A 24,834-nucleotide genomic window follows, 5' to 3' on the forward strand; every position below is an offset into this window, starting at 1 on the left:
TTGCATTTCAATGGCCTAGTAATGTCCCATCACTTACTTCCTACTTCAGAGGGATGTTAGTGATAAGGAATAATTAATGATTTGTTAACAAGATTCAGATCTTTGATTATAATGTACAATAGATGTACAAATTCTATATTTAACTTTTATTTGCCTTTTAATTGCTATGGATTTCTGGGCCTGCTACTAGGTACTTTATCAGACTGAAGAAATGGTTCCTATAATCTCTTATCCTCAGTCCCAGTGGACATTACAATGTATTTTCTCCAAAATAGAAAAGGCAGACCAGTACCATTACATGTTGTAAAATGTTGCAGTGCCATCCGTTTTAGCAGAGTTGTCAGTTCACTGGGACAGCGTTCGGGAGTTAAGAAAGAATAAAAATGGCAAGCAGAGAATTTATTAGTGTTTTTGTGTTGAATGCTTTACAGAGAGAATACTATTGGCAGGTGGAGAATTCTTTGGACTTTTAAGCACTGGAAAAGAGTTTCAAGCCAAGAGAAGTAATGTATTAAGCCGAAGCTCATTTAAAATTCTACTTTGTCTGACTGACTGTCACATTACAGGGCAGTCTGCTCAGATTGTCTCCAGTGCCGGGTTCTGTGACCTCTCATTGCTTTGTGCAGCAGTTGACCCTACTGGAACATGCCCCTCTGCTTCTGGGAAGAGAATAATTCTGGGCAGAAGCACAAGCCTAAAATATCGATGCAGTCACTCCTAAAGTATAGCAGCATTATATAGTTGTATGCAGTATGTCACTCAGACTATTCTTTGCCCAGAAATCATAATGCTGAACCTATAGGTTGTCAATCAAGTTAATTTTGGTAACTGTAGAGTTTGCTTTTGTGTGCACTTACATAGTATATGTATATATAATTGTGCTTACTCAAAAAATGTAATATTTTAAAAATGCTCAACCAAATGGAAAAGTTACTGCCTTTCTTTAGTACCTCCCTTAAATCATGTGATCCATGGGCACACAAATGGAATCCCCATGTGATTAGTCTCTGTGAATGCATATGATGCAGATGAATTGTTTGTAAGGACTTGTAAGTATCAGGTATTATTAGCTTGTGCCATATAACATTGCAATTTTGAAAGTCAAAGATGGTTAAGTACTGGCAATTTTACACAGCTCAGCCTAATAATGAAGTATCAGCTCAGCTGTGCTAGATTTAAAAGTATACTAAATCATTAAAGCAAATCATATAAGCTAGAGCCCAAATTAACAACAACTGGACAGGAGGCAGACAAAAATATGTTCAAGGAAATAAAAGCTCATGAGTGATTTATTTATGGCTCAGTCCATGCTACAGTAGCATCCGTGAGGTATGATATTGTATTGAGTGAAACTATTTTGGTCAACAGATAACAATCTCTGAACAATGTGTTACGATTATATAAATCCTTGCTGATTAATTCTTTCAAATTTGCTTGTGTTTGCTTTTCCAACACGCCACATAACAGAGTTTTATTCTAAACTCTGTTGTCTTTCTGATTTTAAATATCAAGATGATTGCCAATAGGATATTAGTGCCTAGGGTGGTAGCTATTTGCTTTTATTTTAAACTTAATGAAAATCCTGCCAAAAAATTTAGAAAGCACATTATACACTGTTAAGGTTATACATCTGTTTTTGTGGATGTTGTCAGGGGGTTACTAGAGATTGAACCCAGAGGTGCTGTATCACAGAGTTATATCCTCAGCCCTTTTTATTTTGAGACAGTGTCTTGCTCAGTTGCCTAGGCTGGCCTTGGACTTGTGATCCTCCTGCTTCAGCCTCCCAAGTTGCCCAGATTACAGGTGTGCACTGACTGCTACTTTCATGTCCTGACATTTTCTAAAGATGGTATTTCATTAAGGTCTTTGAATACTATGAATGAAATTGTAATTAGTTTTGTATTATTTTAATAATCTTCATTCTTGTGCTATAATATTCTTTTTTTTTTAGTCAAGTTATATAAAGTGAGTATCCATTAATAAAGCAACAGTCAATTGACATTTGTTTTTCCATTTTTAGTGGAAGTTGCATTTTAGGTTATTCTATCAATTAATGAAAAGGACTAGGACAATAGGTTTCTCCCAGTGCCACCTCACTGGTAATAAGTAGTCATTTTGTTCTATTGTCCACAAATGAAATTACTTAAAAATTTGGTTGTGGGGCTGAGGTTATAGCTCAGTGGTAGAGCACTTGCCTGGTATGTGTGAGGCCCTGGCTTCAATTCCCAGCACCGCATATAAATAAATAAATAAATAAAGGTGCATTGACAACTGAAAATATTTATTTTTTTGCACTTGAATATCTTTTTTTATTATTATTTTATTTAGCTTTTAATTTTTTACAGACTGCATTTTGATTCATTGTACACAAACGGGGTACACATTTCGTTTCTATGGTTGTACACAATGTAGATTCACACCATTGGTGTAATCATACATGTACATAGGGTAATGATGTCTGTCTCATTCCACCATTTTTTCATACCCCCCCAATTTCCTTCTACAAAAGTTGGTTGTGACCTAGTCTGACTCCAGCTAACAGTGATCAACAATTCATCTAAATTAAAATGTGTCATCCAGAGGATTATTTACTGATTTACAGCTTTATATTTAAAGTGCAGTTAATGCAATGCTTATAGAGTTGATGAGATGATAAATTTGCAGAACTGTTTTAGCTTGCATATGAAAATAGTCAACTAATTTTTAATGCAGTGTGTTTTTAAAACCTCTGCCTTTAACATAACTGTTAATCGAAATGTTTTGCCCTTAAATTTAATTAGATTATTTTTCAAAGGTAGCCTGACTTTTGGGGCAATGATGTTTTTTGTAGGCTTTTCATTTCAAAAATACTGTATGATTTTACACTGGACATTATCAGGTTTTTATAACTCCTACCCATGTGGAGGGTAGAGATTGACAGTCATTTCTGCTTTCCTCATGCAGAGACCAAGATAAGGAATGTAGTTCATTACTGACAGAAAGAAAGAACCCAAGGAACTACAGTTTGTTCTCACTTAGAATTACTAGTTGACTCTCTGTAAATCTGTGTTCAAATGCACCATCTTGTTGAGCTAACATCACTTTCAGTTATTCTTTTCTTTATCTTCTTTCTTGAGAATCTCCAGATGAACTACAGAACATTTAAATGTTGTATGTTTTATAGAGCAGTGAGTGGATGGGAAGAGACAAAGCAAATTGAAGTAAATATTAATATAAATATTATGAATACAAATTATTAAAGTGAAGTTGTTTTCAAATACAAGAGCAACAATATATTGATAGTCTCACAGATGTGTCTGTTACTTAGTGTGTAGAAGGCAGAACTTTGCTGAAAACTAAAAGCTAAAATGAAGCCTAATATCTAGGGAATATCTTATTCTCCAAAGAAACAATGGAGGAATTCCTCCATTGTATTAGTTCCCTTTTATGATTATAGATATTTATTAGAAAATGTCTTTCTGACTACTTTTATCTTTTATTTAGAGAGATAAATGTTAGTGCCCTGAAGACTTACAATTCGAGAAATGGGGTCTGTTTTATTTTTAGTGGTAATCATAGCTAGTTGAAATTTTATTTAAATTTATTATGAATTAATCTATATATTACATAATGTTACAGAAGTGCTAAAAATGTCATGTAAAGAGGCAGTACTTTGACACTTAGTAACTCAATCCAAAGCAATTTATATATTATAAGCAAAGTGAAAAGATAATAATAACTGCAATGGATGGAAATAACAACACATCAAATTTGCTTTGATTCAAGGGTTTTAAAATGATATGAGGGGGGAATCACATCCACCTCAACCTCTCTTTTGAATGATCCTAAGGAATTACCTTGTTATTTTAAAAACTGGTAAATAAAGGAAAGTAAGCATTTATAGTTTTTTTTTTTTTAATACATTTGTGCCTCAGTGTTGTCATATGATTGAGGAGAGGAAATTCTCCTTTACAGCAGTAGTCTAGTCAATGAATAAAGAAGAAATGATAAGAGTATCACCATTTCTTCCCACTAATGAATTAGTGAGCCTGGACAGGAGCTCCTAATGTCCTCATAAGGGAGGCAGCCAGTGTTACGCACTTCTCATGAAGTGCATAGAGCATCTAAGAAAGTCAGCAGTTCAGACCTGAATCTGTTCAACCAAGTTATATGAACTCCAGAGGTCAGAACACTTCAAATACTGTCATAGAAACACAAGCAGCAGAATCCAGATTTTAGGGAACTCAGTGAGATAAAAGAACTGCCTGGGAGAGGGTTAAGAGATTTAAGAGACAAATTTGAATTCTAATTGGAAGGGACAAATTTAAATAAGTGAAGGAAAGAACTAAAAAGGAGTGAAAGAGACAGTCAACAGAGAGACAGATAAAAGTGGGGCAGAAAGAACCAATAAAATGTTCAGGATGACTGGTTATTTAATGATTTTTAGAAATTTATCATTTTTTAAATGTGATAATAGTATGGTGTCTATGTTTTTTAAATGTTCCAATCTTTTGGACATATATGCTGTAGTATTTATAGGTGGGATTTGCTATAAAGTAATTCGGGGTGCTTGGGAAGTGGGTGAGGTAGAGTTGAAGCAAGATTGGCCATGAGTGCAGTCAATGCAATGCTTGTAAAGTTGCTCTAGTCAAAATGGCTGAAGTTAGATAATGGATACTGCAAGGTTTATCACATAGCATTCTTCTTTATGCTTTTGTTTATTTTTTTGAAATTTTACATAATGAAAAAAGATGTCCAAAGATAGAACTTCCTATCTGTCTCACAAAATAGTGAACTCAGGCCAGTGGACTGTGTTTAGATTGTGTAGGTCTGTAATAGAGCCAAAATCTGCTTTCATTAAGCTCATCAGGTGATTATAAACATTAGCCAGGATTAGAAATCTCTGAGCCAGGTCATTCTAAGGTCCCTTCTAATTCTGAACTGTCTGAGTCTGTATTTCTTTGAATGGCATAAATAAGAAGTGGTACAGAAACTCAGGTACAATAGTTGGAGTGATCAGCAAGTCTTGGTTTAAAAAAAAAAAAAAAAAAAGTAAAATTTGGTGGAGACCTTGAAGGACAGTTAAAGTGTGGATGGAGGAATGTGAATAGAATCCGTTCATTCATTCCACAAATATTTTTTAGTGTTTCCTTAGTGCCAGACAATGTGTTCAGCATTTAGGTATGACTGTGATCAAGACAGTTACAATGATAATTTTTGAATGTCATTTTTTATGGAGGCTGTATATTATATTAAAGGAAATGCTGGTTTTTGAGACAGGAACTTTGCCTTCTGTAAGTACTATGGTACCACCTCTTTAGTTTGGAGTAAGCCATGATAACCTTTCTGATCCTTGGTCTTCTGATCTGCCTGAGGAAAAGTTTGGATCTTTCTAGCTTTTGACCTTTATAAAAATACGGTGCATAAAGCTGGTTTGTTCTGTATCTTTAAGTATCTTCTTACTCTCTTTGGGCTGCTGTAATAAAATACCTTAGACTGGATAATTTATAAACAACGGAAATGTATTACTCACTGTTTTTAAGGTGGGGAAGTTCAAGACCAAGTGCTAGCAGATTTGGTATATGATGAGGGCCAGTTCCTCATCAATGGCTCTGTTTGCTACATCCCCACATGGTGCAAAGCATGGAACGGGCTTCCTTGGGCCTCTTTTGCAAGGGTGCTCATCCCATTAGTGCCCACAACCTGATCATCCACCAAAAGCCTCACCTCATGAATATCCTGGCCTTGGAGGTTAGGTCTCACCATGTGAATTTTAGGAGGACACACACACTCAGATCATGGCAGCTGTATATATGCACAGTGTTATATGTGAACAAAATGATTTTTTTAACGATCAGTAGCAATGAAATTTACTTGTTTTCATGGAAGGGGTGTGTTTTCTTTTTTTCCTGACTCTCTAATATAGTTTTATAAACATATATTTTAGCTCATACTGATAGATTCTCTCCATAAACTGAAATAGGTCTGATGTTAAGCCCATTTACTGTCTTAGAATAGAATTGATCTTGCTTTCACATTTGATTCACCCTTTACAGATTTCGAGAGGAAGAAAAATAGCATTGCTACCTCAGTTTAACTAGGCCATAGTTAATAGGGGGAAGGCCAGAAAACCAACTGTTGTAATATCTGTCTGCCTTTTTCTGACTCATTTGCATGTTAGTGTATATAGAGCATTCCAATGGACAATTTCAGCCACCCTGGAGGAGCTCCACCACTTTCATACATCTTGCAATAATTCTGCACTTACTGGATTGTTAAAACCCACTTTACAGCTGCTGGATTATCAGGAGAAAACAATGTCATGCATTTCATTTGCAACATCACTCATAAAATTCCTTTGAAGGTAGTACCTTAAGTGTGGAACAGGACAGAGACTGACTCTTAAGCCTGTATTGTGCATAATATGCACAGAGGAGAGGATTACAAGTTAGGTTACCCTCATTCTAGCAAAACAGCAACATGACCTAGAATAAGTTACTTAAGATTTCTGAGAAGCAATTTTCCTCATCCTTAAAATCAAAACTATTATATTCATCACAGGGATGTTTTCAGAGTTGAAGGAAATTCCACATATAAACACCCAGCATAGTACCTGCCACTTCCCAGGCAGTAAACAAATATAATTTCCTTTCTTTCCTCTTTCCTTCCTCCATTAATTCATTTTGTTGAATTTTCTTATTTTTAGTAAAATGCTTAATATATTTAAGTATAAAATTAGGGTGAGCAGTAAATACACCACTTATGGTAACTTCAAAATAATATATGTATTTATTATGTTCATGGATTGAAAACTTGGAATTTATTGGGTTAATCCTATCAACTTAAGAAATGGTCTTATTCCCATCCTATTTATCTGTTAGGTGAAGAAACTAGTACTCTGTTTAAACTACCCAAGATCAAACAGTTATCAAATTGTAGGATTAGAATTAGAATCCAGATCTTAGTTTATAGCCCTTCATAATTATCCATAGATGTCTAGCCACCAGAGAGAGAAGGGTCACTTTTGCCTTCTAATAGAAGGGGGCTAGGAGCAGGGTGTGGAGTGCAGGGACACATCTGAATTACCTAGAGGACTTTAAGATTATGCTTATGGAACTATGTTCCTCTCTCATTTTGATACCTCCATGGTGGCATTGTCAGACATGATTTGGTAATCTGTCATATTCCCTTAAGTATATTGAGATAGAAAAGAAGATAGAAGCTGTTTCTGTATGAGATACTGACCAAGACATGAAATTATTGTAGGACTATATCAAATTAAATCCTTATGTGATGTAAAGCCTTAAAATATTTTGACAACCTTAATTATTTTTCTTTATCACTCCTAGACATTTTAGAAGGACTCAGACATTTTTGTATGTTCTAAGTATAAGAAGTAAATACCATAGTATGTTGTTTCAGTTATGCTTAATCCTCAATGACAGCAGAGTAATAGAAATATATTTCTCATTTTGCTTTACAGTATTATTTCTTTCATCTTATTGAAAACGAAGGCTGTGTTATAGTGCTTTTTAATCTAAATTTGATTATATAAAACAATTAGCTAATGAAAATTAAGGCACATAGAGCTATTTTGCAAATTTAGTGAAAAGGAACTACATTTGAAGGAAAAAATTTTAAATATATTAAAACCGTACACTAGCCAATAAGGTATGAAGCAGCTAATTGCTTCCTGTCCCTTTTGAAATTACTCAACCTGAAAAAAGATAGCACATATTGATTTACTGTGTAGTAAACGTCCCATTGTCTCTCCTGTAACCCCCTGACACACACACCTATGCACACGCCACACTTTCGCACACTGCAGTGGTGGCAGGGAACTGTGTCTCACCATTTCCCTTCCTCAGATTTATGTAATAACAGAATCAGCATGGAATGTCTTCTTCCTTTGTAAAATGAAATGGCATAAAATCATGAAAACACACAGAATGATTGGCAGTGCAATGTTAACTTGAATGCATGACATGTTTGTTTGCTTTAAAGCTTAAAAGAAAAGCAAGTTTCCAAAGGAAAAATAAATATTTCTGATCATAGTATCAATCTATATATATGCACATGTAACATTATATCTGCTTTGTAGACGTGCATATATGGTATTAGAAAAGCAATGTCAAAACAATATATTTTGATAATTCGGGTAAGTTACTATGATGATTATGCAAATCAATTTGTACTCTCTAGTATAGTATTTTGATTTATTTTAGGAATGATCCACTAAACTAGAAAATGGGAATTTTATTCATATAATATATTGTGTTTTACTTTTGTATAGATTTTTCTCCCACTATTTGTGATTTTTCTATAAGCATCTGATTTTTTTTCCCAACAGACTTTGAAATGCTGCTTTTAATTGTCCTAAAGGAAAATCAGTAAAATTAGCAAAAGGTTCAGAAAGAAACAGATTTATACAGCAAGCTGCTCTGAAAGGCAATTGCATGTAAATGTATAGATTTCAGAAATATAGTAGTATGTGAACATTTTTTTTTTTGTCTTAAATAAATACAGATTACCAGCCAAGATTCTTAATTGTAATCTTGGTTGCTTCTATAGCTCAGACAGTTGTCATATTATAGTATCTTGTACTTTATCTTGGAAGGATCACAGCATCTTTATTTATAGGAAAGAGTATATTGTGATTAAAAGGACGTTTTCTTTGTCATAGTCTACGTTATTAATTTATTGCTGTGTATCTTTTGTTAAAAAGATACATATATCCCCAAATATTTCTTTGAAAACCTGTTTGTTCCCCATCTTGTTTAACATAATGCCTATCCCTGTTTGGGATTTTCATGGTGCTTCCTAGATGACTCTCTTGTAAAGCCCCTTGCCCCCTTTCTGTGGGAAGGCTGCTGTTTACTGGCGAGTTCCCATTAACATAGCCACCACTCCTGGGTTAGATAATGGACTCAAAGGTTAAGAGCAGAGGATCTCAACAGCTCCAATCAGCAGGGCTTTTCCAGGGCTAATTACCTCTTTACTGCGCTGACTCTAATGTGACATGTTTATTGCCTTAACTAACAACTCATTAGCTTAGTTGATGTTTTTGTCAATATTAATTCGTTCATTTAAGCCAAGTCAAAGCTTAAACAAAGATGTCCAGACTGAGAAACGGGCAGCAGAGTGACTTTTGTTTGCTCATCTTTTTTTTCCCCCTTACTCAATTTCAATAAAATAAATGTGTAGAAAGGAAACATTTTAAAGTGATCAAATTGAGAATGTTGGTATTTGTCCATTTCCCAGCATGTAGAACAATTTCAAGTTTACTTCTCCTGTGCTTATTCTAGTCTCCCTATCACAGATGACTTACTATGTAGTGTCTACTAAGGGTGTACTATTGCTGCTCTTTGACTATATATCTGTAAAGGGTTAACATCCAGCAATTCTTTATTCCAGTTAATGCTTTACTGTGGTTATTAGAAAAGGGATCAAGTAATTTTTCATGTGGTTTTAATTTTCACTGAACTATCTGTAAAATTACTTTGAGATTTATCTTTTAATGATAGCTTAACTTACTTAATTAGCTGTGTGAATTATTTAAAAGAAGAGGCAGTTATGAAATTATAATGAAGTATTTCATTTATTTTCAGTTTTTCTGCCTTACTTTTGGTTAACATCAGTGGTATTTCTTGGAGAAGGTCATTGTTTTGGTTCATGTGCTTCTTAATAATAATTAACTTGTTACTATTGTAGAGTAGCAAAATAGCTAAGTGTATGCCTTGAACTGAGTAGTAAGTTGATTACTTTGGGCAGGTACATCAGCATCTTCAGAGCTGAAATCCATTTGGCAAGTCCGCTCTCACAGGATGTTTAATGGTGTAGGGACAGCTAGGAAGGGTGCAAGTGTTTTCCTATCAAAATCAAGTATGAGGAAGCTGCACTGTTAAGGGGGTTCCATCCCCAGAAAGGCCACCTGTGCTTTGAAGTCAGAGACTCACTCTTTTGCCTTGTTTCTGTGAGGTGATCAGGTTCAAAAAAGGCTATAGAAGCTGTGCATAGGACGTGGAATGCTACATTTAGTGAGAAATGCACATCACATAAGCCAGAGATTCTCATATCTATCTCATCCATCATTCTCTACCTACAGAAGGTTACGTGGACATTGAATTACTATCAGCAGTCACAAGAAATCACTGTCACAGAAAAGAAAATACTTTAATCTGTATAATTGTATACATTCTTTACTAAAAGCACTGACTGCATTTACCTTCCTTGTTCTTTCCTAAATTGGCCTCAGGCTTTTTTCTCTCCCTACTGTCACCTTTCCAATAGGCCTACCAGTGACTTACACAGTGCCAAATCCAATTAGCAATTCTGAGCTTTCATGTCAGTCTCCTGGTAGCATATGGTAATTTTAGCTAGGCTAAAACTTGCAGTTTCACTTGGTTTCTATGACATCGTCCTCTCCTGCAGTTCTCCTGACTCAACAGCCACTTGTGCTCAGTCTTGTTATTTCTCTTTCCAATCTGTAAATGTTCTTTCATACCTACATTGATTGTCTAGGTGTCACATCCAGTCCCATGACCCCAATGACATCTGCACATGGATGATTTCCAAATGTTTAATTCTATCCCTGGTGTTGATACCCATCTCCATACTCTCATGTCTAATGACTTAGCTGACTTCCAGCCTTTGATGTTGGGTATGTACATCCAAATTGAAATGTCCCAAACTAAACTTAATTGCTGTCCTACACTTAAAAACAAACCAAGAAGCTTCCTTCTCTCTGTTGTTACTCATTTTAGTAAAGGTCACTGCTATTCACGTAGTTGTTGATGCCAGAATTCTTGGAATCATACTTCTTCTTTCTGTCATGACATATCCCATCCCTAAACAAATCCTGTGTGTTCTATCCATTAAAACATTTTTGTTTTTTTTTTTTTTTTTTTAAATCCAGAATTGACCTAATTCTTACTACTTCATCACTACTCTTGTAACTTAAGCCCTCATTATCCCTGCCTGAGCCAGGCTCCCTGATTCATGCTTGCCCCCAGCACAGCCTGTCGTGTGCATAGCACCTGGCTACTTTCTACGTGGAGAGCAGACCCAGCCACTCTCTTCCATGTGCCCTTCCACAGGTTCCTCATCACACTCAAAGTAAACCCTGTGTTCAGAAGGCCCCACACAGTCCATTTGGTGGCTACCTTCATGACCTCATGTCCTACCCCTCTCCCCTTCACTCACTGCCAGGCAGCCTTGAGGGACGTTTTGCCATTCTGTAGATGTCTCAGGCAGGCTCCTTCCTCAGGACCTTTTGTGCTTCTCCCACAGTTGTCCACGTGCTTCTCTAATTCCATTCAGAAGTCACCTTCTGCAGAGACCTTCCTGCTCTATCACTTTCTATGCTCTTACACCTGCTTTATTTTTCTTCACGGAACTTAGTACTATGAACATATCTATATGCATTTGTTTGGTTTTTATGTCCCAACTAGAACATAATCTTCATAGGATCACAGATTTTGTTGACCTGGGCTTAAGTCAGTGCCTGGCACAGAGCTTTTACTCAGTAAGTCCTCGGTGAATAAAAGATTCATTCAGCTAATAGGTGCCGGAGTTGGAATGGAAGCCCTAGTATTTGCCCCTGTCTCTTCCCCATCCCCTTCCTCTCTCCCACCTGCCCCTCTGTCTCTCTCATTCATACCATTCACTAGTCCTCAACCTTCTGGGAAGAAGGTATAGAAGTATTTGGATTATTCACTGTTTAGTAGATTATAGATTTTCTAAACACTTCTTTGACCTAATAAACATCTACTTGTATTATTTTGCTTCTTAGTTGCTGACCCCCAGACTATAAAACAATCAGCACTTTTTATCTTTCTTAGGCAGAAAAAGGTTGTATGCATAAGCAATATCCTTTTGTTTATTTATAGGAAGGTCAGGCTATCTCATATTTTAGTCTGCCATCCAAAATGCATTATATCAAAAGCAAAATGACGGTAAATTTCCCTGTGTTATACAACTTAGTTTGGAATTCAAGAGAACAGGAACAAAATGTGTTTGGAATCAGAGAATTTGGATTTGGTACTTTCCTGGTTATAGTACAGGAAATTGCTAATTACTTTTGAGTTAGTACTCTTTTGATTAAGCTAACACTAGACTAATGGGTTTTTAAAATATCTGTGATAAATTAATTCCCCAATTTACCAAAGTTCCTTTATGGTTTTTATTAAAAGAAATGATGACTCATTGTTTATGCTATATAGGAAGTAAAAAGTTTCAAAAGTTTTAATAATTGCATTGATTCCAAGCACCTAGTTACAGAAATGTTTTTTTAATTATTCCATTTTATGTTAACAATATGTACTACATTGGAATTATTTGTAATCAAATCAAGTACCTGTATAAAGCAAAGGAATAGAATTCTAGATGGCACTCTGCCATCCTTTTCTTTGATGGACATTAGCAAGTGGGAAAAGGCCTCATTCACTTGGTTACAATTTGAAATAAGTGGCCAATCATTATTAATTCATTTTGCACTCATTGTAATGGCATAAATCATCATAAATTCATTTGGTTTAAAGTGCATATAATATGTTCTCCCATTGGAATGTCCTTGTAATTGAGCTATTAATTAAAGTATTTTTTTAATATGACCTTTTTGCCTTTCTCTACTATTTAGAGCCAAGAATGGTTAGGGACCATTTCTTCATTCATGATTTTCTTCTAAGTATGAGGAATGAGATTGTCATAACTAGGCCTGTTGACTGGTATAGGAGTAACCAAAGCCCAAGAAAATGGTTATGTATATTTTCTACTAGCAGTACAGCAGTAATAGTTATGGATGATCTCTGAGGGATCTATGAAATACTTCCTGAAATTTTAATAATTCCAGTAAGAAAATTTCCTTGATACATATGGTTTGATTCTAGCTTGTTTTAATTTCTAATTCTTACTGTTCTAATTTCTAATTCTTAAAACTCCTTCTGACTGATGATTTTCCATCAGCATTGTTGCCATAAAATCCAAGTTTCCTTGCCTCTGGCAAGGATGTGCTCTGAAATCAAGGCCTTCTTCCCCTGTTATGCAGTTCTTCCTTATATCCCTCCTTCCTAGCCTCTTTAGTTACCCAGTGCTTGGCGCTTCTTCTGTCAGGGGTACTGATTGCTAATAAGCTATGACAGCTGGTTCTAGAATCTACATGTAGGGTAACCACAGGATTCCTATGCAACCTTCAAGCTTTCGGGGAAGATTGAGTGGGAAAACCTAGGCAAAAAAATAATATTAAGGAAATAAAATTACAAAATGAAAGACTAGAAAAAAGTGTCACTGATTTTATAACTTTAAAATGGTATTTTCTTATTTAGTCTATTCTGCATTAATAGAAACAGGAAAAATACTGATGTATGTTTATGCTTTAGTGGGATCTAAGAAACCCATTGTGAGAAAACAAAGATGTGAGGCACCTCTGATATTCTGTTAGTGTATGTAAGTGGCAGTTGATGGTGCATGTATGAGTGAGTATGTGTATAAGTGTGTGTGTGTGTGTGAGTGAAGTCTGTGTTGTGTGTGTCTACTGTTGTGTATTCAGCACAAATGCGGTGGAGAGCTAAAGGCACTATTGTCAGGTTCAGTCCTTGTTCTTGCACTAGGAATACAAGAGGGAAAGGTAAAATAGCAACATAAAACTGTTACTATTCAACAAAAATACTGAAAATGATCCATGATACTTGCAGAAATATATAACTATAGTTATTTATGGTTAATAGAGTTCTCATATAATATTCAATACATGTGTATGTTAATAAGTTGAGTCCTGCGCTTTGTGATAAGGATAAATAAATGCTCCAGAATACAAATTCATTAAGTAATCCTAAGTAATAACATTAGAGCACAAATGCCCATTTGTGTGTTATGTTGGGGTTTGTAAGTTGATCTTTTAAAAGAGCTAGCCATCATAGCTAGCCAGATACAAAAGAAATTTTAGGCATTGGCATTTTTTATTGGTCAGTTCATGATCAGACATTCATCTTGCCAACCAGCAGGTTAGCCATACTGTCATGCTGCCAGCTTTTTAACCACAGCTTACATAGGCTTCATTTTGCTATCTTTGTCTCAATGCTTTTCTCATTTTTTAGCTTTTTGCTTTTAGATCAAAATGTAAATATTTTCTTTGCTCCTTTGTAGCACTTTTAAAAAAATGGTGAGATTAAAGTCGATACCCTTTTAAAAAATGAAAAACTTGAGATAAAATGCTTGAGATAAAATAAAATATGAGCTATTGTTATTACTCTTGACTGCATGACAACAGAATTAGTTTCTCAACAGCCAGAGGGTCTAAGTTAATTGTGATTTATCCAATGCTGGGTTTTAGTGCTTCTGCTTTTTAAAGGACTTTGTTTTGTTTTGATTTGTTTTTCTCTGTTGTTTTTGTAGATCATTTTGCATTTGGCTAGACAGACAGAGGTAGTGGTGGTGACAAGCTACACACTAAATTCTCACTCTGCAGCTGCCACAGTATCTGTGCGGCTCACCTCTCATAGGTTGGAAAGACAATAATTTGATAACTTAGCCTTGAGTGTGGCCCCAGATTGACCAGAATAATGCTGAATTCCACCCTTTAATAAGTTGAATTAGGAGCCCCTTGGCACTTGAAGTCAAGATTCAGTGACCAACCAGTAAGTAATAGTACTTCCTAGTCATGACTTTTGATGAAATAAGATACTTTTTTAGTTCCCCAGGAAAGTAAATTTATTACAAAGAGCACTGATTCAGTCAGGTGAATATTATGGGCCAGTAAAATTTCAAAAAAGAAAATTTGAGGGTATTTAGTAGTATTTCTATTTTTTTATTTTGCTTGATACAAACATTAGAAAATATTTTGCATATAATTTTATTCAAAAACCCTTTTATTCAAAAGGATAATAACATAATCTCACCAAAAAAGGATTAAGACTGTAATCTCAGAATAAACACTCCTTTAAATTGAATAAATACACTTTTATAAAAAAGATTTGCCACATTGTTTGTATCTCCTATTTCTGCATGGAACCATGGAAACTGCTATGGACCAGGACAGGTTTGTAGGAGACTCTTGGGAATTTCTGAACTGTGGATAATGTTGTTGACTGTGCTAGACACATATAACGTAAAGTAATTTCAGTATTTGCCAAATAGCAATATGTATTAAATACTTACGGAATATAAAAATGTGTATTAAATCTTAGACCAAATAGAAAAGCATGTTCTTAAAATTTCTTGTGGCCCAGGGAACTTACCTGTTTAACAGAGTTTAAAGGTAAATAAATAAAATTAGCATTAAACAATAGAATAAATGGCAAATAATAGTATATTACTATTTGTTACAAGTGTGGACTTGATTTGCTGTCTTAAAAGGTGAGGGCTAGGATTGTAGCTCAGTGGCAAGTGTGTGTTTAGCATGTGCAAGGCCCTGGGTTCAACCCCAACACCAAAACAAAATCAAATCATATGTGTGTGCACACATGAGGACACATACACGCACGAACACACACACACAGAGTAAAGCAAAAAGCAGGTGTTTTATTTTATCATACACACACACACACACACACACACACACAAAGCAAAGCGAAAAGCAGGTGTTTTATTCTAACATAAGCAGGAAAAATGTGACAGAAATTCAGAAATTGCCAGCAACTTACATAGGTTTCTGCCCTTCCACATGAACAATATCTCAGCAATATCCCCACTAATGAACTCCTTCCTTGAAATTGAGGAAATACTGTATAATTCTGACCAAGGAAGTATAATCAGACTTCAAAGCAGTACTTAACTAGCACATGTCCTTTGTTCCTTTACCCTTCTTTCTCTTCCTGTCTGTAAAATGGTGCTGTGCTGGATAAGGAATTTGTTGTTTTGTGGCCATAATGCAACTAAGTGAAAACCAAGACAATTATAGGGCCTCTGGTGTGTTTGTCTTTAGCTGTTGGACCAATGACAAAAACTTCTTTGTGTGAGAAAAGATAAAACATGTAATTGATTTAATCTTCCATTTTTGGGAGACACTGGTAACTGAAGCAAAAATCAATTCAGAAGGAGCAGACAGACTTCATAGCTTGTAGAGGATGAAGTTCTGAATCTGTAGTTGAGTACAGAATCATGAATTCAGCATGACTCCATGTGCTTGAGTGTTCAGAGATGCATACTGGTCATTGCACATGGTCTGGGCCACAGAAACTGGACTCCTTATTGGGCCTGCAGCTCACCATTTGCCTCCTGTGGTTCTCAGCTCTCTCTCCTAAAACATAGAAACAGAGCAGATCGTTCTGAAGTCCCTTTAATTCAGAAATTCTATTATTCCAATTAATCCCATTTCACCAGGGATGAGATCAGAATTGAAAAGGAATTGGGTCTTGTGCCTTTCCAATCACAAGATAACTCAAGTATTGATCTACAATGAAAATCATCTGTTTGCTTAAAACTTTCCAATGGTTTCCTGTTATCCCTACAGTAAACAAACTCCTTAGTATGACTCTAGTAACTTTTTGCCTCATACCTACTGCTATACTTAATCCCCCTTGCCCTCTTCTCTGCCTTGCCCTATACTTCCAATCCCCATATACAGTTTTCAGCCATGTTGATATGTATAGCCTTTGATCTGGCCACATTCTCTCCCACTTCCTGTTCTTCCACATGCTATTCCCTCTGCCTAGAATATTCTTTTCTGTTCTCCTCTCCTTTATTTTTCTAATTCCTGATTATTCTTCAGGTTTGGGCATGGCGGTTACCTCCCCTCGAAGCCTTTTTGTACCCCTAAACATGGAGCTAAGTGCTTCTGTTAAGTTCTCTCTTAAGAACTTATGCTTATAAACATTATAAGATTGTTCATAATATATTCAAATGGTCTGTTAACTCCCCTGTCTTTGAATTATAATTAATTTCTTTAAGAAACTGTCTTACTCCCTTTTGTTTTGTGCATTTGGTGTAGTATAACAATATTCAATAAATAACTATTATGCAATGAATGAATGGGTTGGGACCAAATTGTGGAAAGTCTTGAATGAATGTCAGGCCAGTCACCTGAATGTTTTGATGCTGTCATAGGAGAGCCTTTTAGGAAGAGCTCAATCATGGTGGCAGATGATAACATCATTCTCTACCTTGCTTACTCAAGGAAATGCTATGGAACAGTGGAGAATTTACATAAAATAAGTAAATATGTATTTTTGCACAAAATTAGAATCCACCTTATACAAATTAAAATAGACAACTTCTGGGAGTGGGAGTTCAGCTCAGTGGTAGAGCATGTGTTTAGTAAGTGTAAGGACCTGGGTTCAATCCCCAATACAAAACACACATACACATAAAAAAAAAAAAATCTTAATTGGGTGGCAAATATTTTTAAAAATTTGCAAAATTTTTAAAGCATAAAATTCTGCCATGAAACTTTCTATCACTAGGCAGGATACTATCATTATCTTTATTTTAGCTTTTACATCACTTTGGTTCATCTTGCAGAGATGCAGTTATAAGCTAGAAAACCCCAAAAGAGAGAGTACAAAATAAGTTGACCTCTACTCACTCACGCTATCCATCTATCTATTGTGGTCGTTACATTTATGAAGTTATAAGATTATTAAGTTTGAGGTCAATTTGTCAGAGTTTGAATCCTGTCTCCCAACTCCTATGATCTGTGTCATATGACCATATTTTAAGGGGTAATTTCATAGTATCAGCATGAATATCTGATGAAGTACGAAATCAGGCATCTTCATTTGTTCCTTCGAATATCATTGTTATTGCTGGCAGCCATAGTCACATGCATCCTGAAAATCAACATGGCTAACAAAGCAAAGGGTCTAACTAAAAAATCCTTTGTAACTTCTGTAATTTTTATAACAGAGTAAGTTATCAGAGACAGATATGGAATTTTATCATTTGTATATCTTCATAATTCTGAATTAGCTTGTTAGAAAAAAAAGCATACTCTTACTTCTAGATGTAAAATCTGTGTGTGAAGTTGACCATTTTTCTCTCTTCTCCTTTGATGCCCTCCACATGGCCTATGTGAGCTGTGAAAGCTGCCCCACCAAAGCAGTCAGGATCGTTGCTTTATGTTATCTGGAGACTATAATTTGAACTACGGAAGGAGAGATGCTGTAGGAGAATTTTGCTTATGAGATCATTGAGAGGAATAGAAAATGATTTAAGGAAGGGCAGCAGTGCTCCTGAGATCCCATATTTCCAGCTGAGCCGTGATCCTCACCACCCATCGTGGGTCATGCTGTGTAGGGGAGCAGCAAGGCAATCCAATGGGCCACTGCAAGGCCAGGGGTCTTCCGGAGGACACTTGCTGAATTCCCATTTTTGTCATTTCATAAGAGGGCCAGTGATCACATCCCCTAGGCCGTCCTTCCCATTTCCTCAGAACAGTGATGGAAAATACCAAGAAGTCAGCCACTTACTATTTATTTTGGCTCTCAGGAAAAAATTGTCAGAGTGGTGAGGAAGCTGCCTCCAGAGTTCCTACCACAGAGGCCCTTAGAAGCCAGCAAGGTCCCTCGCATTGCCAGAATGTTCCTACCTGTAATGAATACTGAGATGGTAGAGTGCAGTGAAGGAAAATGATGATTGAAAGGCTATAAAACATTGTACTCAGGAAACCTTACTTCCCCTATGCCATATTACTTACTAAGAATACTCCTCCAGGGAGCCCTAGCGCTTAGATTGGAAGCCATTGCTGCTGGTGCTTCAGGATGTCTGTAGAGAACAGCAGTTGGGGTTTCTCTGTAGCTCTTACAACTTCCTGGAAATAAACAGGAAAGTGGTACATTTCTTGACATTTTGTAATATTCTGACAAACTGGGGCAGGGAGCCACGTTAGAAATACACAGGACAAGTGGATCTATTTTCTATTTTAAGTCCACAGTGAATGCAAAACACAGGGTTTGGTGGCTTAGAGATACAAAGTTACATGAAACACAGTTCCTACTCTCATGGAGGTGACAGGCTTACTGAGAAAAGGGGAAAGGCACAGAAATGCTCATGTTTTAAAATATCAAAAGGTGAGGAGCATACAAGAAAGAACTGGAAGAAAAATGAGAACAGTGATTCACTTCTTTTTAAAGGAGTTTTTTAATTCTTTTTATCCAAAAGCAAAACAGGAGGCTTTGCATATGACATTTATGTGATTAAAAATGAGTGTAAAAGTTATAGATACACATGTAAAGTATGAATTTTGAAATGTTTCCTCAAAGAGACCTTTTATCTGTACCTGAGTTGTTAACCCAAGGTCATGGCCTCCTTGAAATTTTGTATGGAATTTGGTGGCTATGTATATATGTAGTAGTTTCCTGGGAAAAGGACTGATGGCTTTGGTAGATTCTTAAAGGGTTCTATGAGAAGAAAATCAAATCCACCAATTGATAGTATGTCTCTGTAGATTCTTGGCCTTATAGTACCCTTCCCTGCTTTTCACCTCCACTTTACCCCTTCTCACTTACCTGTTGACTCCAAGATAAACGATTAAATGCTGTTATTTGTTGGACAAACTAAAGTTTACACGCCATATTCTTAGTTTGGAAAACATACAAGTTCAGCGTGTTGTTATAATGAGTGCTGCCTGCCATATTTCAAATGCTTACCAGATGCGAAGGAAGCTGGCTGGGTGAGTAGCTCCTACACCAGCCCCCTACAGGGATGCTCCCTTCACCCATCTTGCTGTCTTCTCTTCAGTCTGAAGCCCCTGCTCCCTTCCTCAATATGCTGTCATGTTCCCTGATTTGTGAAGTTTTCTCTCTTACCCTCAAAATACAAACAAAGGCCTCTTCTGAATTACATTTTGTTTTCCATAATCCCTAGTTTTTTTTTTTTTTTTTTCTTTTTGAATGTCAACTGTCAGCATAATCTTCAACATAAAATATACAATTAAAATCTAAGGCTGGGCGCAGTGACTCATGCCTATAATCCCAGTGACTCTGGAGTCTAAGGCAGGAAGACCCTGAGTTCAAAGCCCGCTTCAGCAACTCAACAAGACCCTCTCTCTAAATAAAATACAAAAAAAGGGGTGTGTGACTGATGTGGCTCAGTGATTAAGCGCCCTAGGTCCAATCCCTGGTACCTCCCCTCCCCGCAAAAAACTAGGTCATTTCATCAGATTTAGAGCAGTATTGTGATTGTACTATTTTAAAATTTGTTTAGTAAACTTATACGAAGAACTTACTGTGTGCTCATATCATTGTCTTGTATTGGTACTCAGCAGGAGAATGTGGAGGAACAGATTCCCAAGAGGGAAGCATTTTGAGCTTCACACCTTGCTTTTGCCATTCCTGTCCCCTCATTGCCTATAATGAGAGGAAAGTTGTTAACTGGTGGGAAGCAGTTTACATATGAGCTGCATTAGCTGCATCAGGAAGGTTAAGACATACCATATTACCTTATTTGAAACCATCTCCATTTTGCAGAATGCTGAGTAAGAAGAAACATTGTTTGGAATTTAGGATCACTCATAATATTTAGAAGTTACATATGCATATTTACATATAATTATGTAATTAAATACTTTAGTCTTAGCTTTTGAAAGTATATAGCTGAACAAACTGTAAGCTCAAAATCTCTTATAATTTTATTGTTTACAACTGTTTGGGTTAAAAAAAAGCTGGTTTATATTTTGAAAGTTTGCTTCAAAGAAAACATCACAAAAATATAGTTACTTTACTGCTCTGCATTTTATTTTGTGATTTCAGGCAAGGCTTTGACATTTCTTCTGCTACAGCCGCCGAGCCCCAAACTTCCTCCACACAGCACTATCCGTCGAACAGCCATTGACCTGATCGGGCGAGGATTCACAGTTTGGGAGCCTTACATGGATGTGTCTGCTGTTCTGATGGGACTTCTGGAACTCTGTGCTGATGCAGAGAAACAACTTGCCAAGTATGTGCTGAATTCCAGTGAATTCAGTGAATTTAATTTATTGTTGTTTGGGGGGATATTTTGGTGGAGGTCATCAATTATCCTTCATAAATTATATGTGTTCATAGACATTATCTGAATGTATGCAATTTTGGATATTGACAATGAAAAGGAAGCATGTTTCTGCAATTTAATACAACTGAGATTTAGCCTTGAGTTAGTGACTGATCTGTAATATAGTTTTCAAATTTTGTTTATTTTACCTGGAGACATTCCTAGCTAACAATAGCATAAACACATTGTTTATAAGAAAAATGATATACACCCTTGATACTTGATCAGAAATGCTTTACTCAGACATAGCCAAACAGTTTGAAGAATTAGTCCTCCACACTCATGTTAATTTTAAAATCAGCTTCATTGGAGTTTCATTTGCACCCAGTAAAGGACTAGACATAAAGAGGTTGCAGCGATCCAGGGAAGCAATGATCAGAGCAGAGTCAAAGTGGGAAATGATTGGAGCTGGTTGTCAGAATGAGTGGGAACACAGCTGGTGTGCTCAGAGTGATGGAGTGAAAGTTCTGGTAGAGGTGGAGATTAGTGTCGACTTGAGAACTCAGCCTCCTGAGGCCTGGGAGGGTTTTTTCCTCTCTCTTTCTTTTGTTTGATTTGTTTTTGGTTGTGTGTATATGTGTATTGTATACAACTTGAAATTTGCCATCAAGTACATTTACATCACCATGGTCTAGACTGTTCCCAAGTCATACCAAGTAGACACCCATGCTCATTAAGCAGTCTTTCCCCATTCTCCTACCACCAGCCCCTGGTAGTCACTACTCTGCTTTCTATGAATTAGTTTATTCTAGACATTTCACATAAATGCAACCTAGGGTCTTTTGTGACTGACTTCTTTCACTAGCACAGTATTTACATAGTCCATCTGTGTTGTAGCATGTATCATTACCTTTTTCTTTTTGAATGAATACCTTTTTCTTTTTGAATCATTACCTTATTCTTTTCTTTATGAATGAGTAACATTCCATCTATAGTTGTACCACCTAATGTTTGTTTGTCATGGCATATGGCTTATTTTTACCTTTTGGCTATTGCAAATAGAGTTGTTGTGAACATTTACATGTAAGAATTTCTTTGAACACCTGTTTTCATTTGTAAGAGAATTACTAAGTGTTAGCTTCTGGTTGCTGTGACTGAAATGCCTGATAAAAACAACTTAGAGGAGGAAAAGTTTTTTTGGCTCGTGGTTTCACAGGTGTCAGTCCATCGTAGGCCAGATCCAAGGCAAAAACATTATGACTTAAAGGAGGAATGAAGGAAAGCTGCTCAGCTTTTGGCAGCCAGGAAGCAGAAGGTGGGGTGAGATAAACCCTTCTAGGGCATGCCACCAGGATCTAATTCCTCCAGCTAGGCCAGCTCTCAGTGGATTAATCCACCAACGAGGTTACTGCCCTCACCACCTAACCAAGTCCTCCTTCTGAACCTTACTGCACTTGGGACCGTGCTTTCAACACATGAGCTTTTGGGGACATTCCAGATCCAAACTGCAACACTGGGCTATATGATAATTCTATTTCACTGTTTGAAGAGCCACCAGCCTGTTTTTCACATTGATGACAACATTGACATCCCACCAGCATTGTACAAGAGTTCCATTTTCTCCTCCTCTTCACCAACATGTTTTTCTTTACAGTGTAGTCACTCTAGTGGGTATGAAGTGGTAGGAATTCTGGAACTGCCCCATGGTGCCCTCCCTTCATGAAAATGTTACCACCTCTTTAATTTTCTCAGTGAATGACATTTCGTTCTTGTCATCATTAATCTTTTTTGAAAAACTAGAGTAATCTTCATGGTTACCTTTCTCTGCCCCACAGATGTCTTAGGTGCCAGCATGCTTTGGGCCTGTAGTTTTTCTGCTGACTGCTCTATGCTCAGAGAATGTAGGCCAGATAAGCAACCAAAGGCAGCTAGCATGGAACGCTGTGACTTTGTCTGTAGAGTGGTCATTCCCTGCCCAATATTCCAAGAGTGACTGGTAGGAGGAGGATATTGATTTCAATTTTAGGCAGCTGCCTTCCCTCTTTACCTTCTATCATACTGCCATGCTTTTTAATTTTCACCTTTAGGTGGAGCTGGTTAAAGTACCTCTCTCATAAGATTGATGATAGAAGAGTTTATATCTACAGAGTGCTTAGAAGAGTAGTTAACTCATCTTGAGAGATTAAATGGATGCTATGGTATGGTGGTAGTATAAGTGATGAAGCTGTGGTATGGACCCAGTGTTCAACAGATCGGGAGCCGTTGAACCCATTTCTAGAATGAGCAGTTTGGAAGAATGGTTGACAGTTTATTTCTGGGTACAGGAGTCTGGATGATTCTCAGTTGACTTTAAAGATTGAAAGGGAGTGTGAACCCATGCTTTGTGCCAATAGTGCAGCGTATCTGACCTTTGTGCAAAACTCTGGAACATATCTACAACCCTTGGTCTCCCCCCTGGCATAGTTGCCACACAGGCCCTCTGGGAAGACCACAGCGCTGGCCCCAGTGACCTCCACTCTTCCAGTTTATTTTGAGAAGCCTTTGGCATGTTCTGATTGTCTAGAATTTTCCTTGGCCCTGCATAGCTTATTTTCAGATCTGAGCTAAACACAGTTTCAATAGTATGTACATTTTTTTGTTACCTGGAAGGAGAAGTGAGAGGTTTTTATCTTAATTTAGTATGTACAATTTTCATTTTTAAATAATTTTACATTAGGCTTATGTCAGCAAAATAAAGATGCACTTATATTTTACCTGCATGTATATGTCTACAGACACAAATGCTGTAGTTTTCAGTGGTAATTTAAATCTTGCTATTACATCCTTCCTGTCATGAAGATTAGTATGACTTTCTATACACAGCTCTGAATAAATGAATGTATCAGCATGTAGCCTTGAGGAGTCCAATGTAATTTTCATCATGATAAATTGCATAATAAGCAAGAAAATGTTTGCTTATTAATCTATAACAAGATTTAGATTGAAAATGGCCTGTTACTTCCATGACACACTCGGTACCAGCTGCGGAGGCTGCGGAGGACTGAGATGGGGAGCCGTGGAGCAGGACGTGCACCGGGCTAAGCGTGCATCCTGCCCTCGTGGTGCCCTGCCACGCTGCCCCTTTTTGTGCCTGATTTACTGTGTACACAATATCCATGCCCAGCTGCCTCACTTCTGTCTGTGATGTTAAGCTTGCTGTATGAATAAGCTTCTGTGGTAGGCTGCTGCTTTTAAATTTCAGTTCATATTTATGGAAAGAGAAAAAAGGAGCAAATGTTTTCTTCTTCATTCCCCTTCTTGGGAGTTTATGAGGATGGGTTTGGGAGAGGGACATCTAACCCAGGGCCCATTCTGGAGAACACATAACACAGCAGGGTTCCTTTCGACCTCTCTCCCAGGTAAGGATATCCAACTTAAAATTTTTACACCTAAAATCACAACATCAACAGTTGTTTTCTAATGTTTTTAGCTATTTTGCCAGAATTTAAATGCTTACTAATCAAGGAAGCACTCTTTGCATAACTAATATGTGAAAGGGACAATGTTAGGTATTTGTAGCTATAAAGTAGAATCAAAGATCCTTTCTCCAAGGTGCAAAAGAGATAAGTTCTGTCCAAAGATAACCATATGAGTGGAAGGGATGGAATCCAGGGCCTGGTGGAATGAATCATAGCTGGGTAACCAGAAGGTATGCAATGAGAAGTTCTGCTTGAAATTTTCATTTGAATGATTATGACTGAGGCAGGGGAAGAAGGATGTGCAAAAGAAGAGAGGTAGGAAGGCACAGGCATGCCCAAAGCTGATGAGCAGCTCCTTAAAACCATAGCAAGTAAAGTAAGTGTTGTTTTCCACTAATTTGATTGATTAATTCCTTGCCAAAGAAACTTTAGAGGGATGCTTCCGTCTAAAACTGACAGTCTCCTTCCCAGTTGTCTTTGAATATTATTAGGGTCA

The 24,834-nt window shown here is 36.8% G+C and overlaps 1 protein-coding gene across 1 annotated transcript in view; it reads left to right on the top strand.

Moving 5' to 3' along the window:
- Wdr7 (WD repeat domain 7) overlaps positions 1 to 24,834 on the top strand; it is a 322,806-nt gene that overhangs the window by 206,166 nt on the left and 91,806 nt on the right. The window contains 1 exon segment of the mRNA XM_047526338.1: positions 20,661 to 20,847. Within this exon segment, the coding sequence (XP_047382294.1) occupies positions 20,661 to 20,847 (187 nt within the window).

Source organism: Sciurus carolinensis, chromosome 15, assembly GCF_902686445.1.
Source record: "Sciurus carolinensis chromosome 15, mSciCar1.2, whole genome shotgun sequence".
NCBI lineage: Eukaryota > Metazoa > Chordata > Mammalia > Rodentia > Sciuridae > Sciurus > Sciurus carolinensis.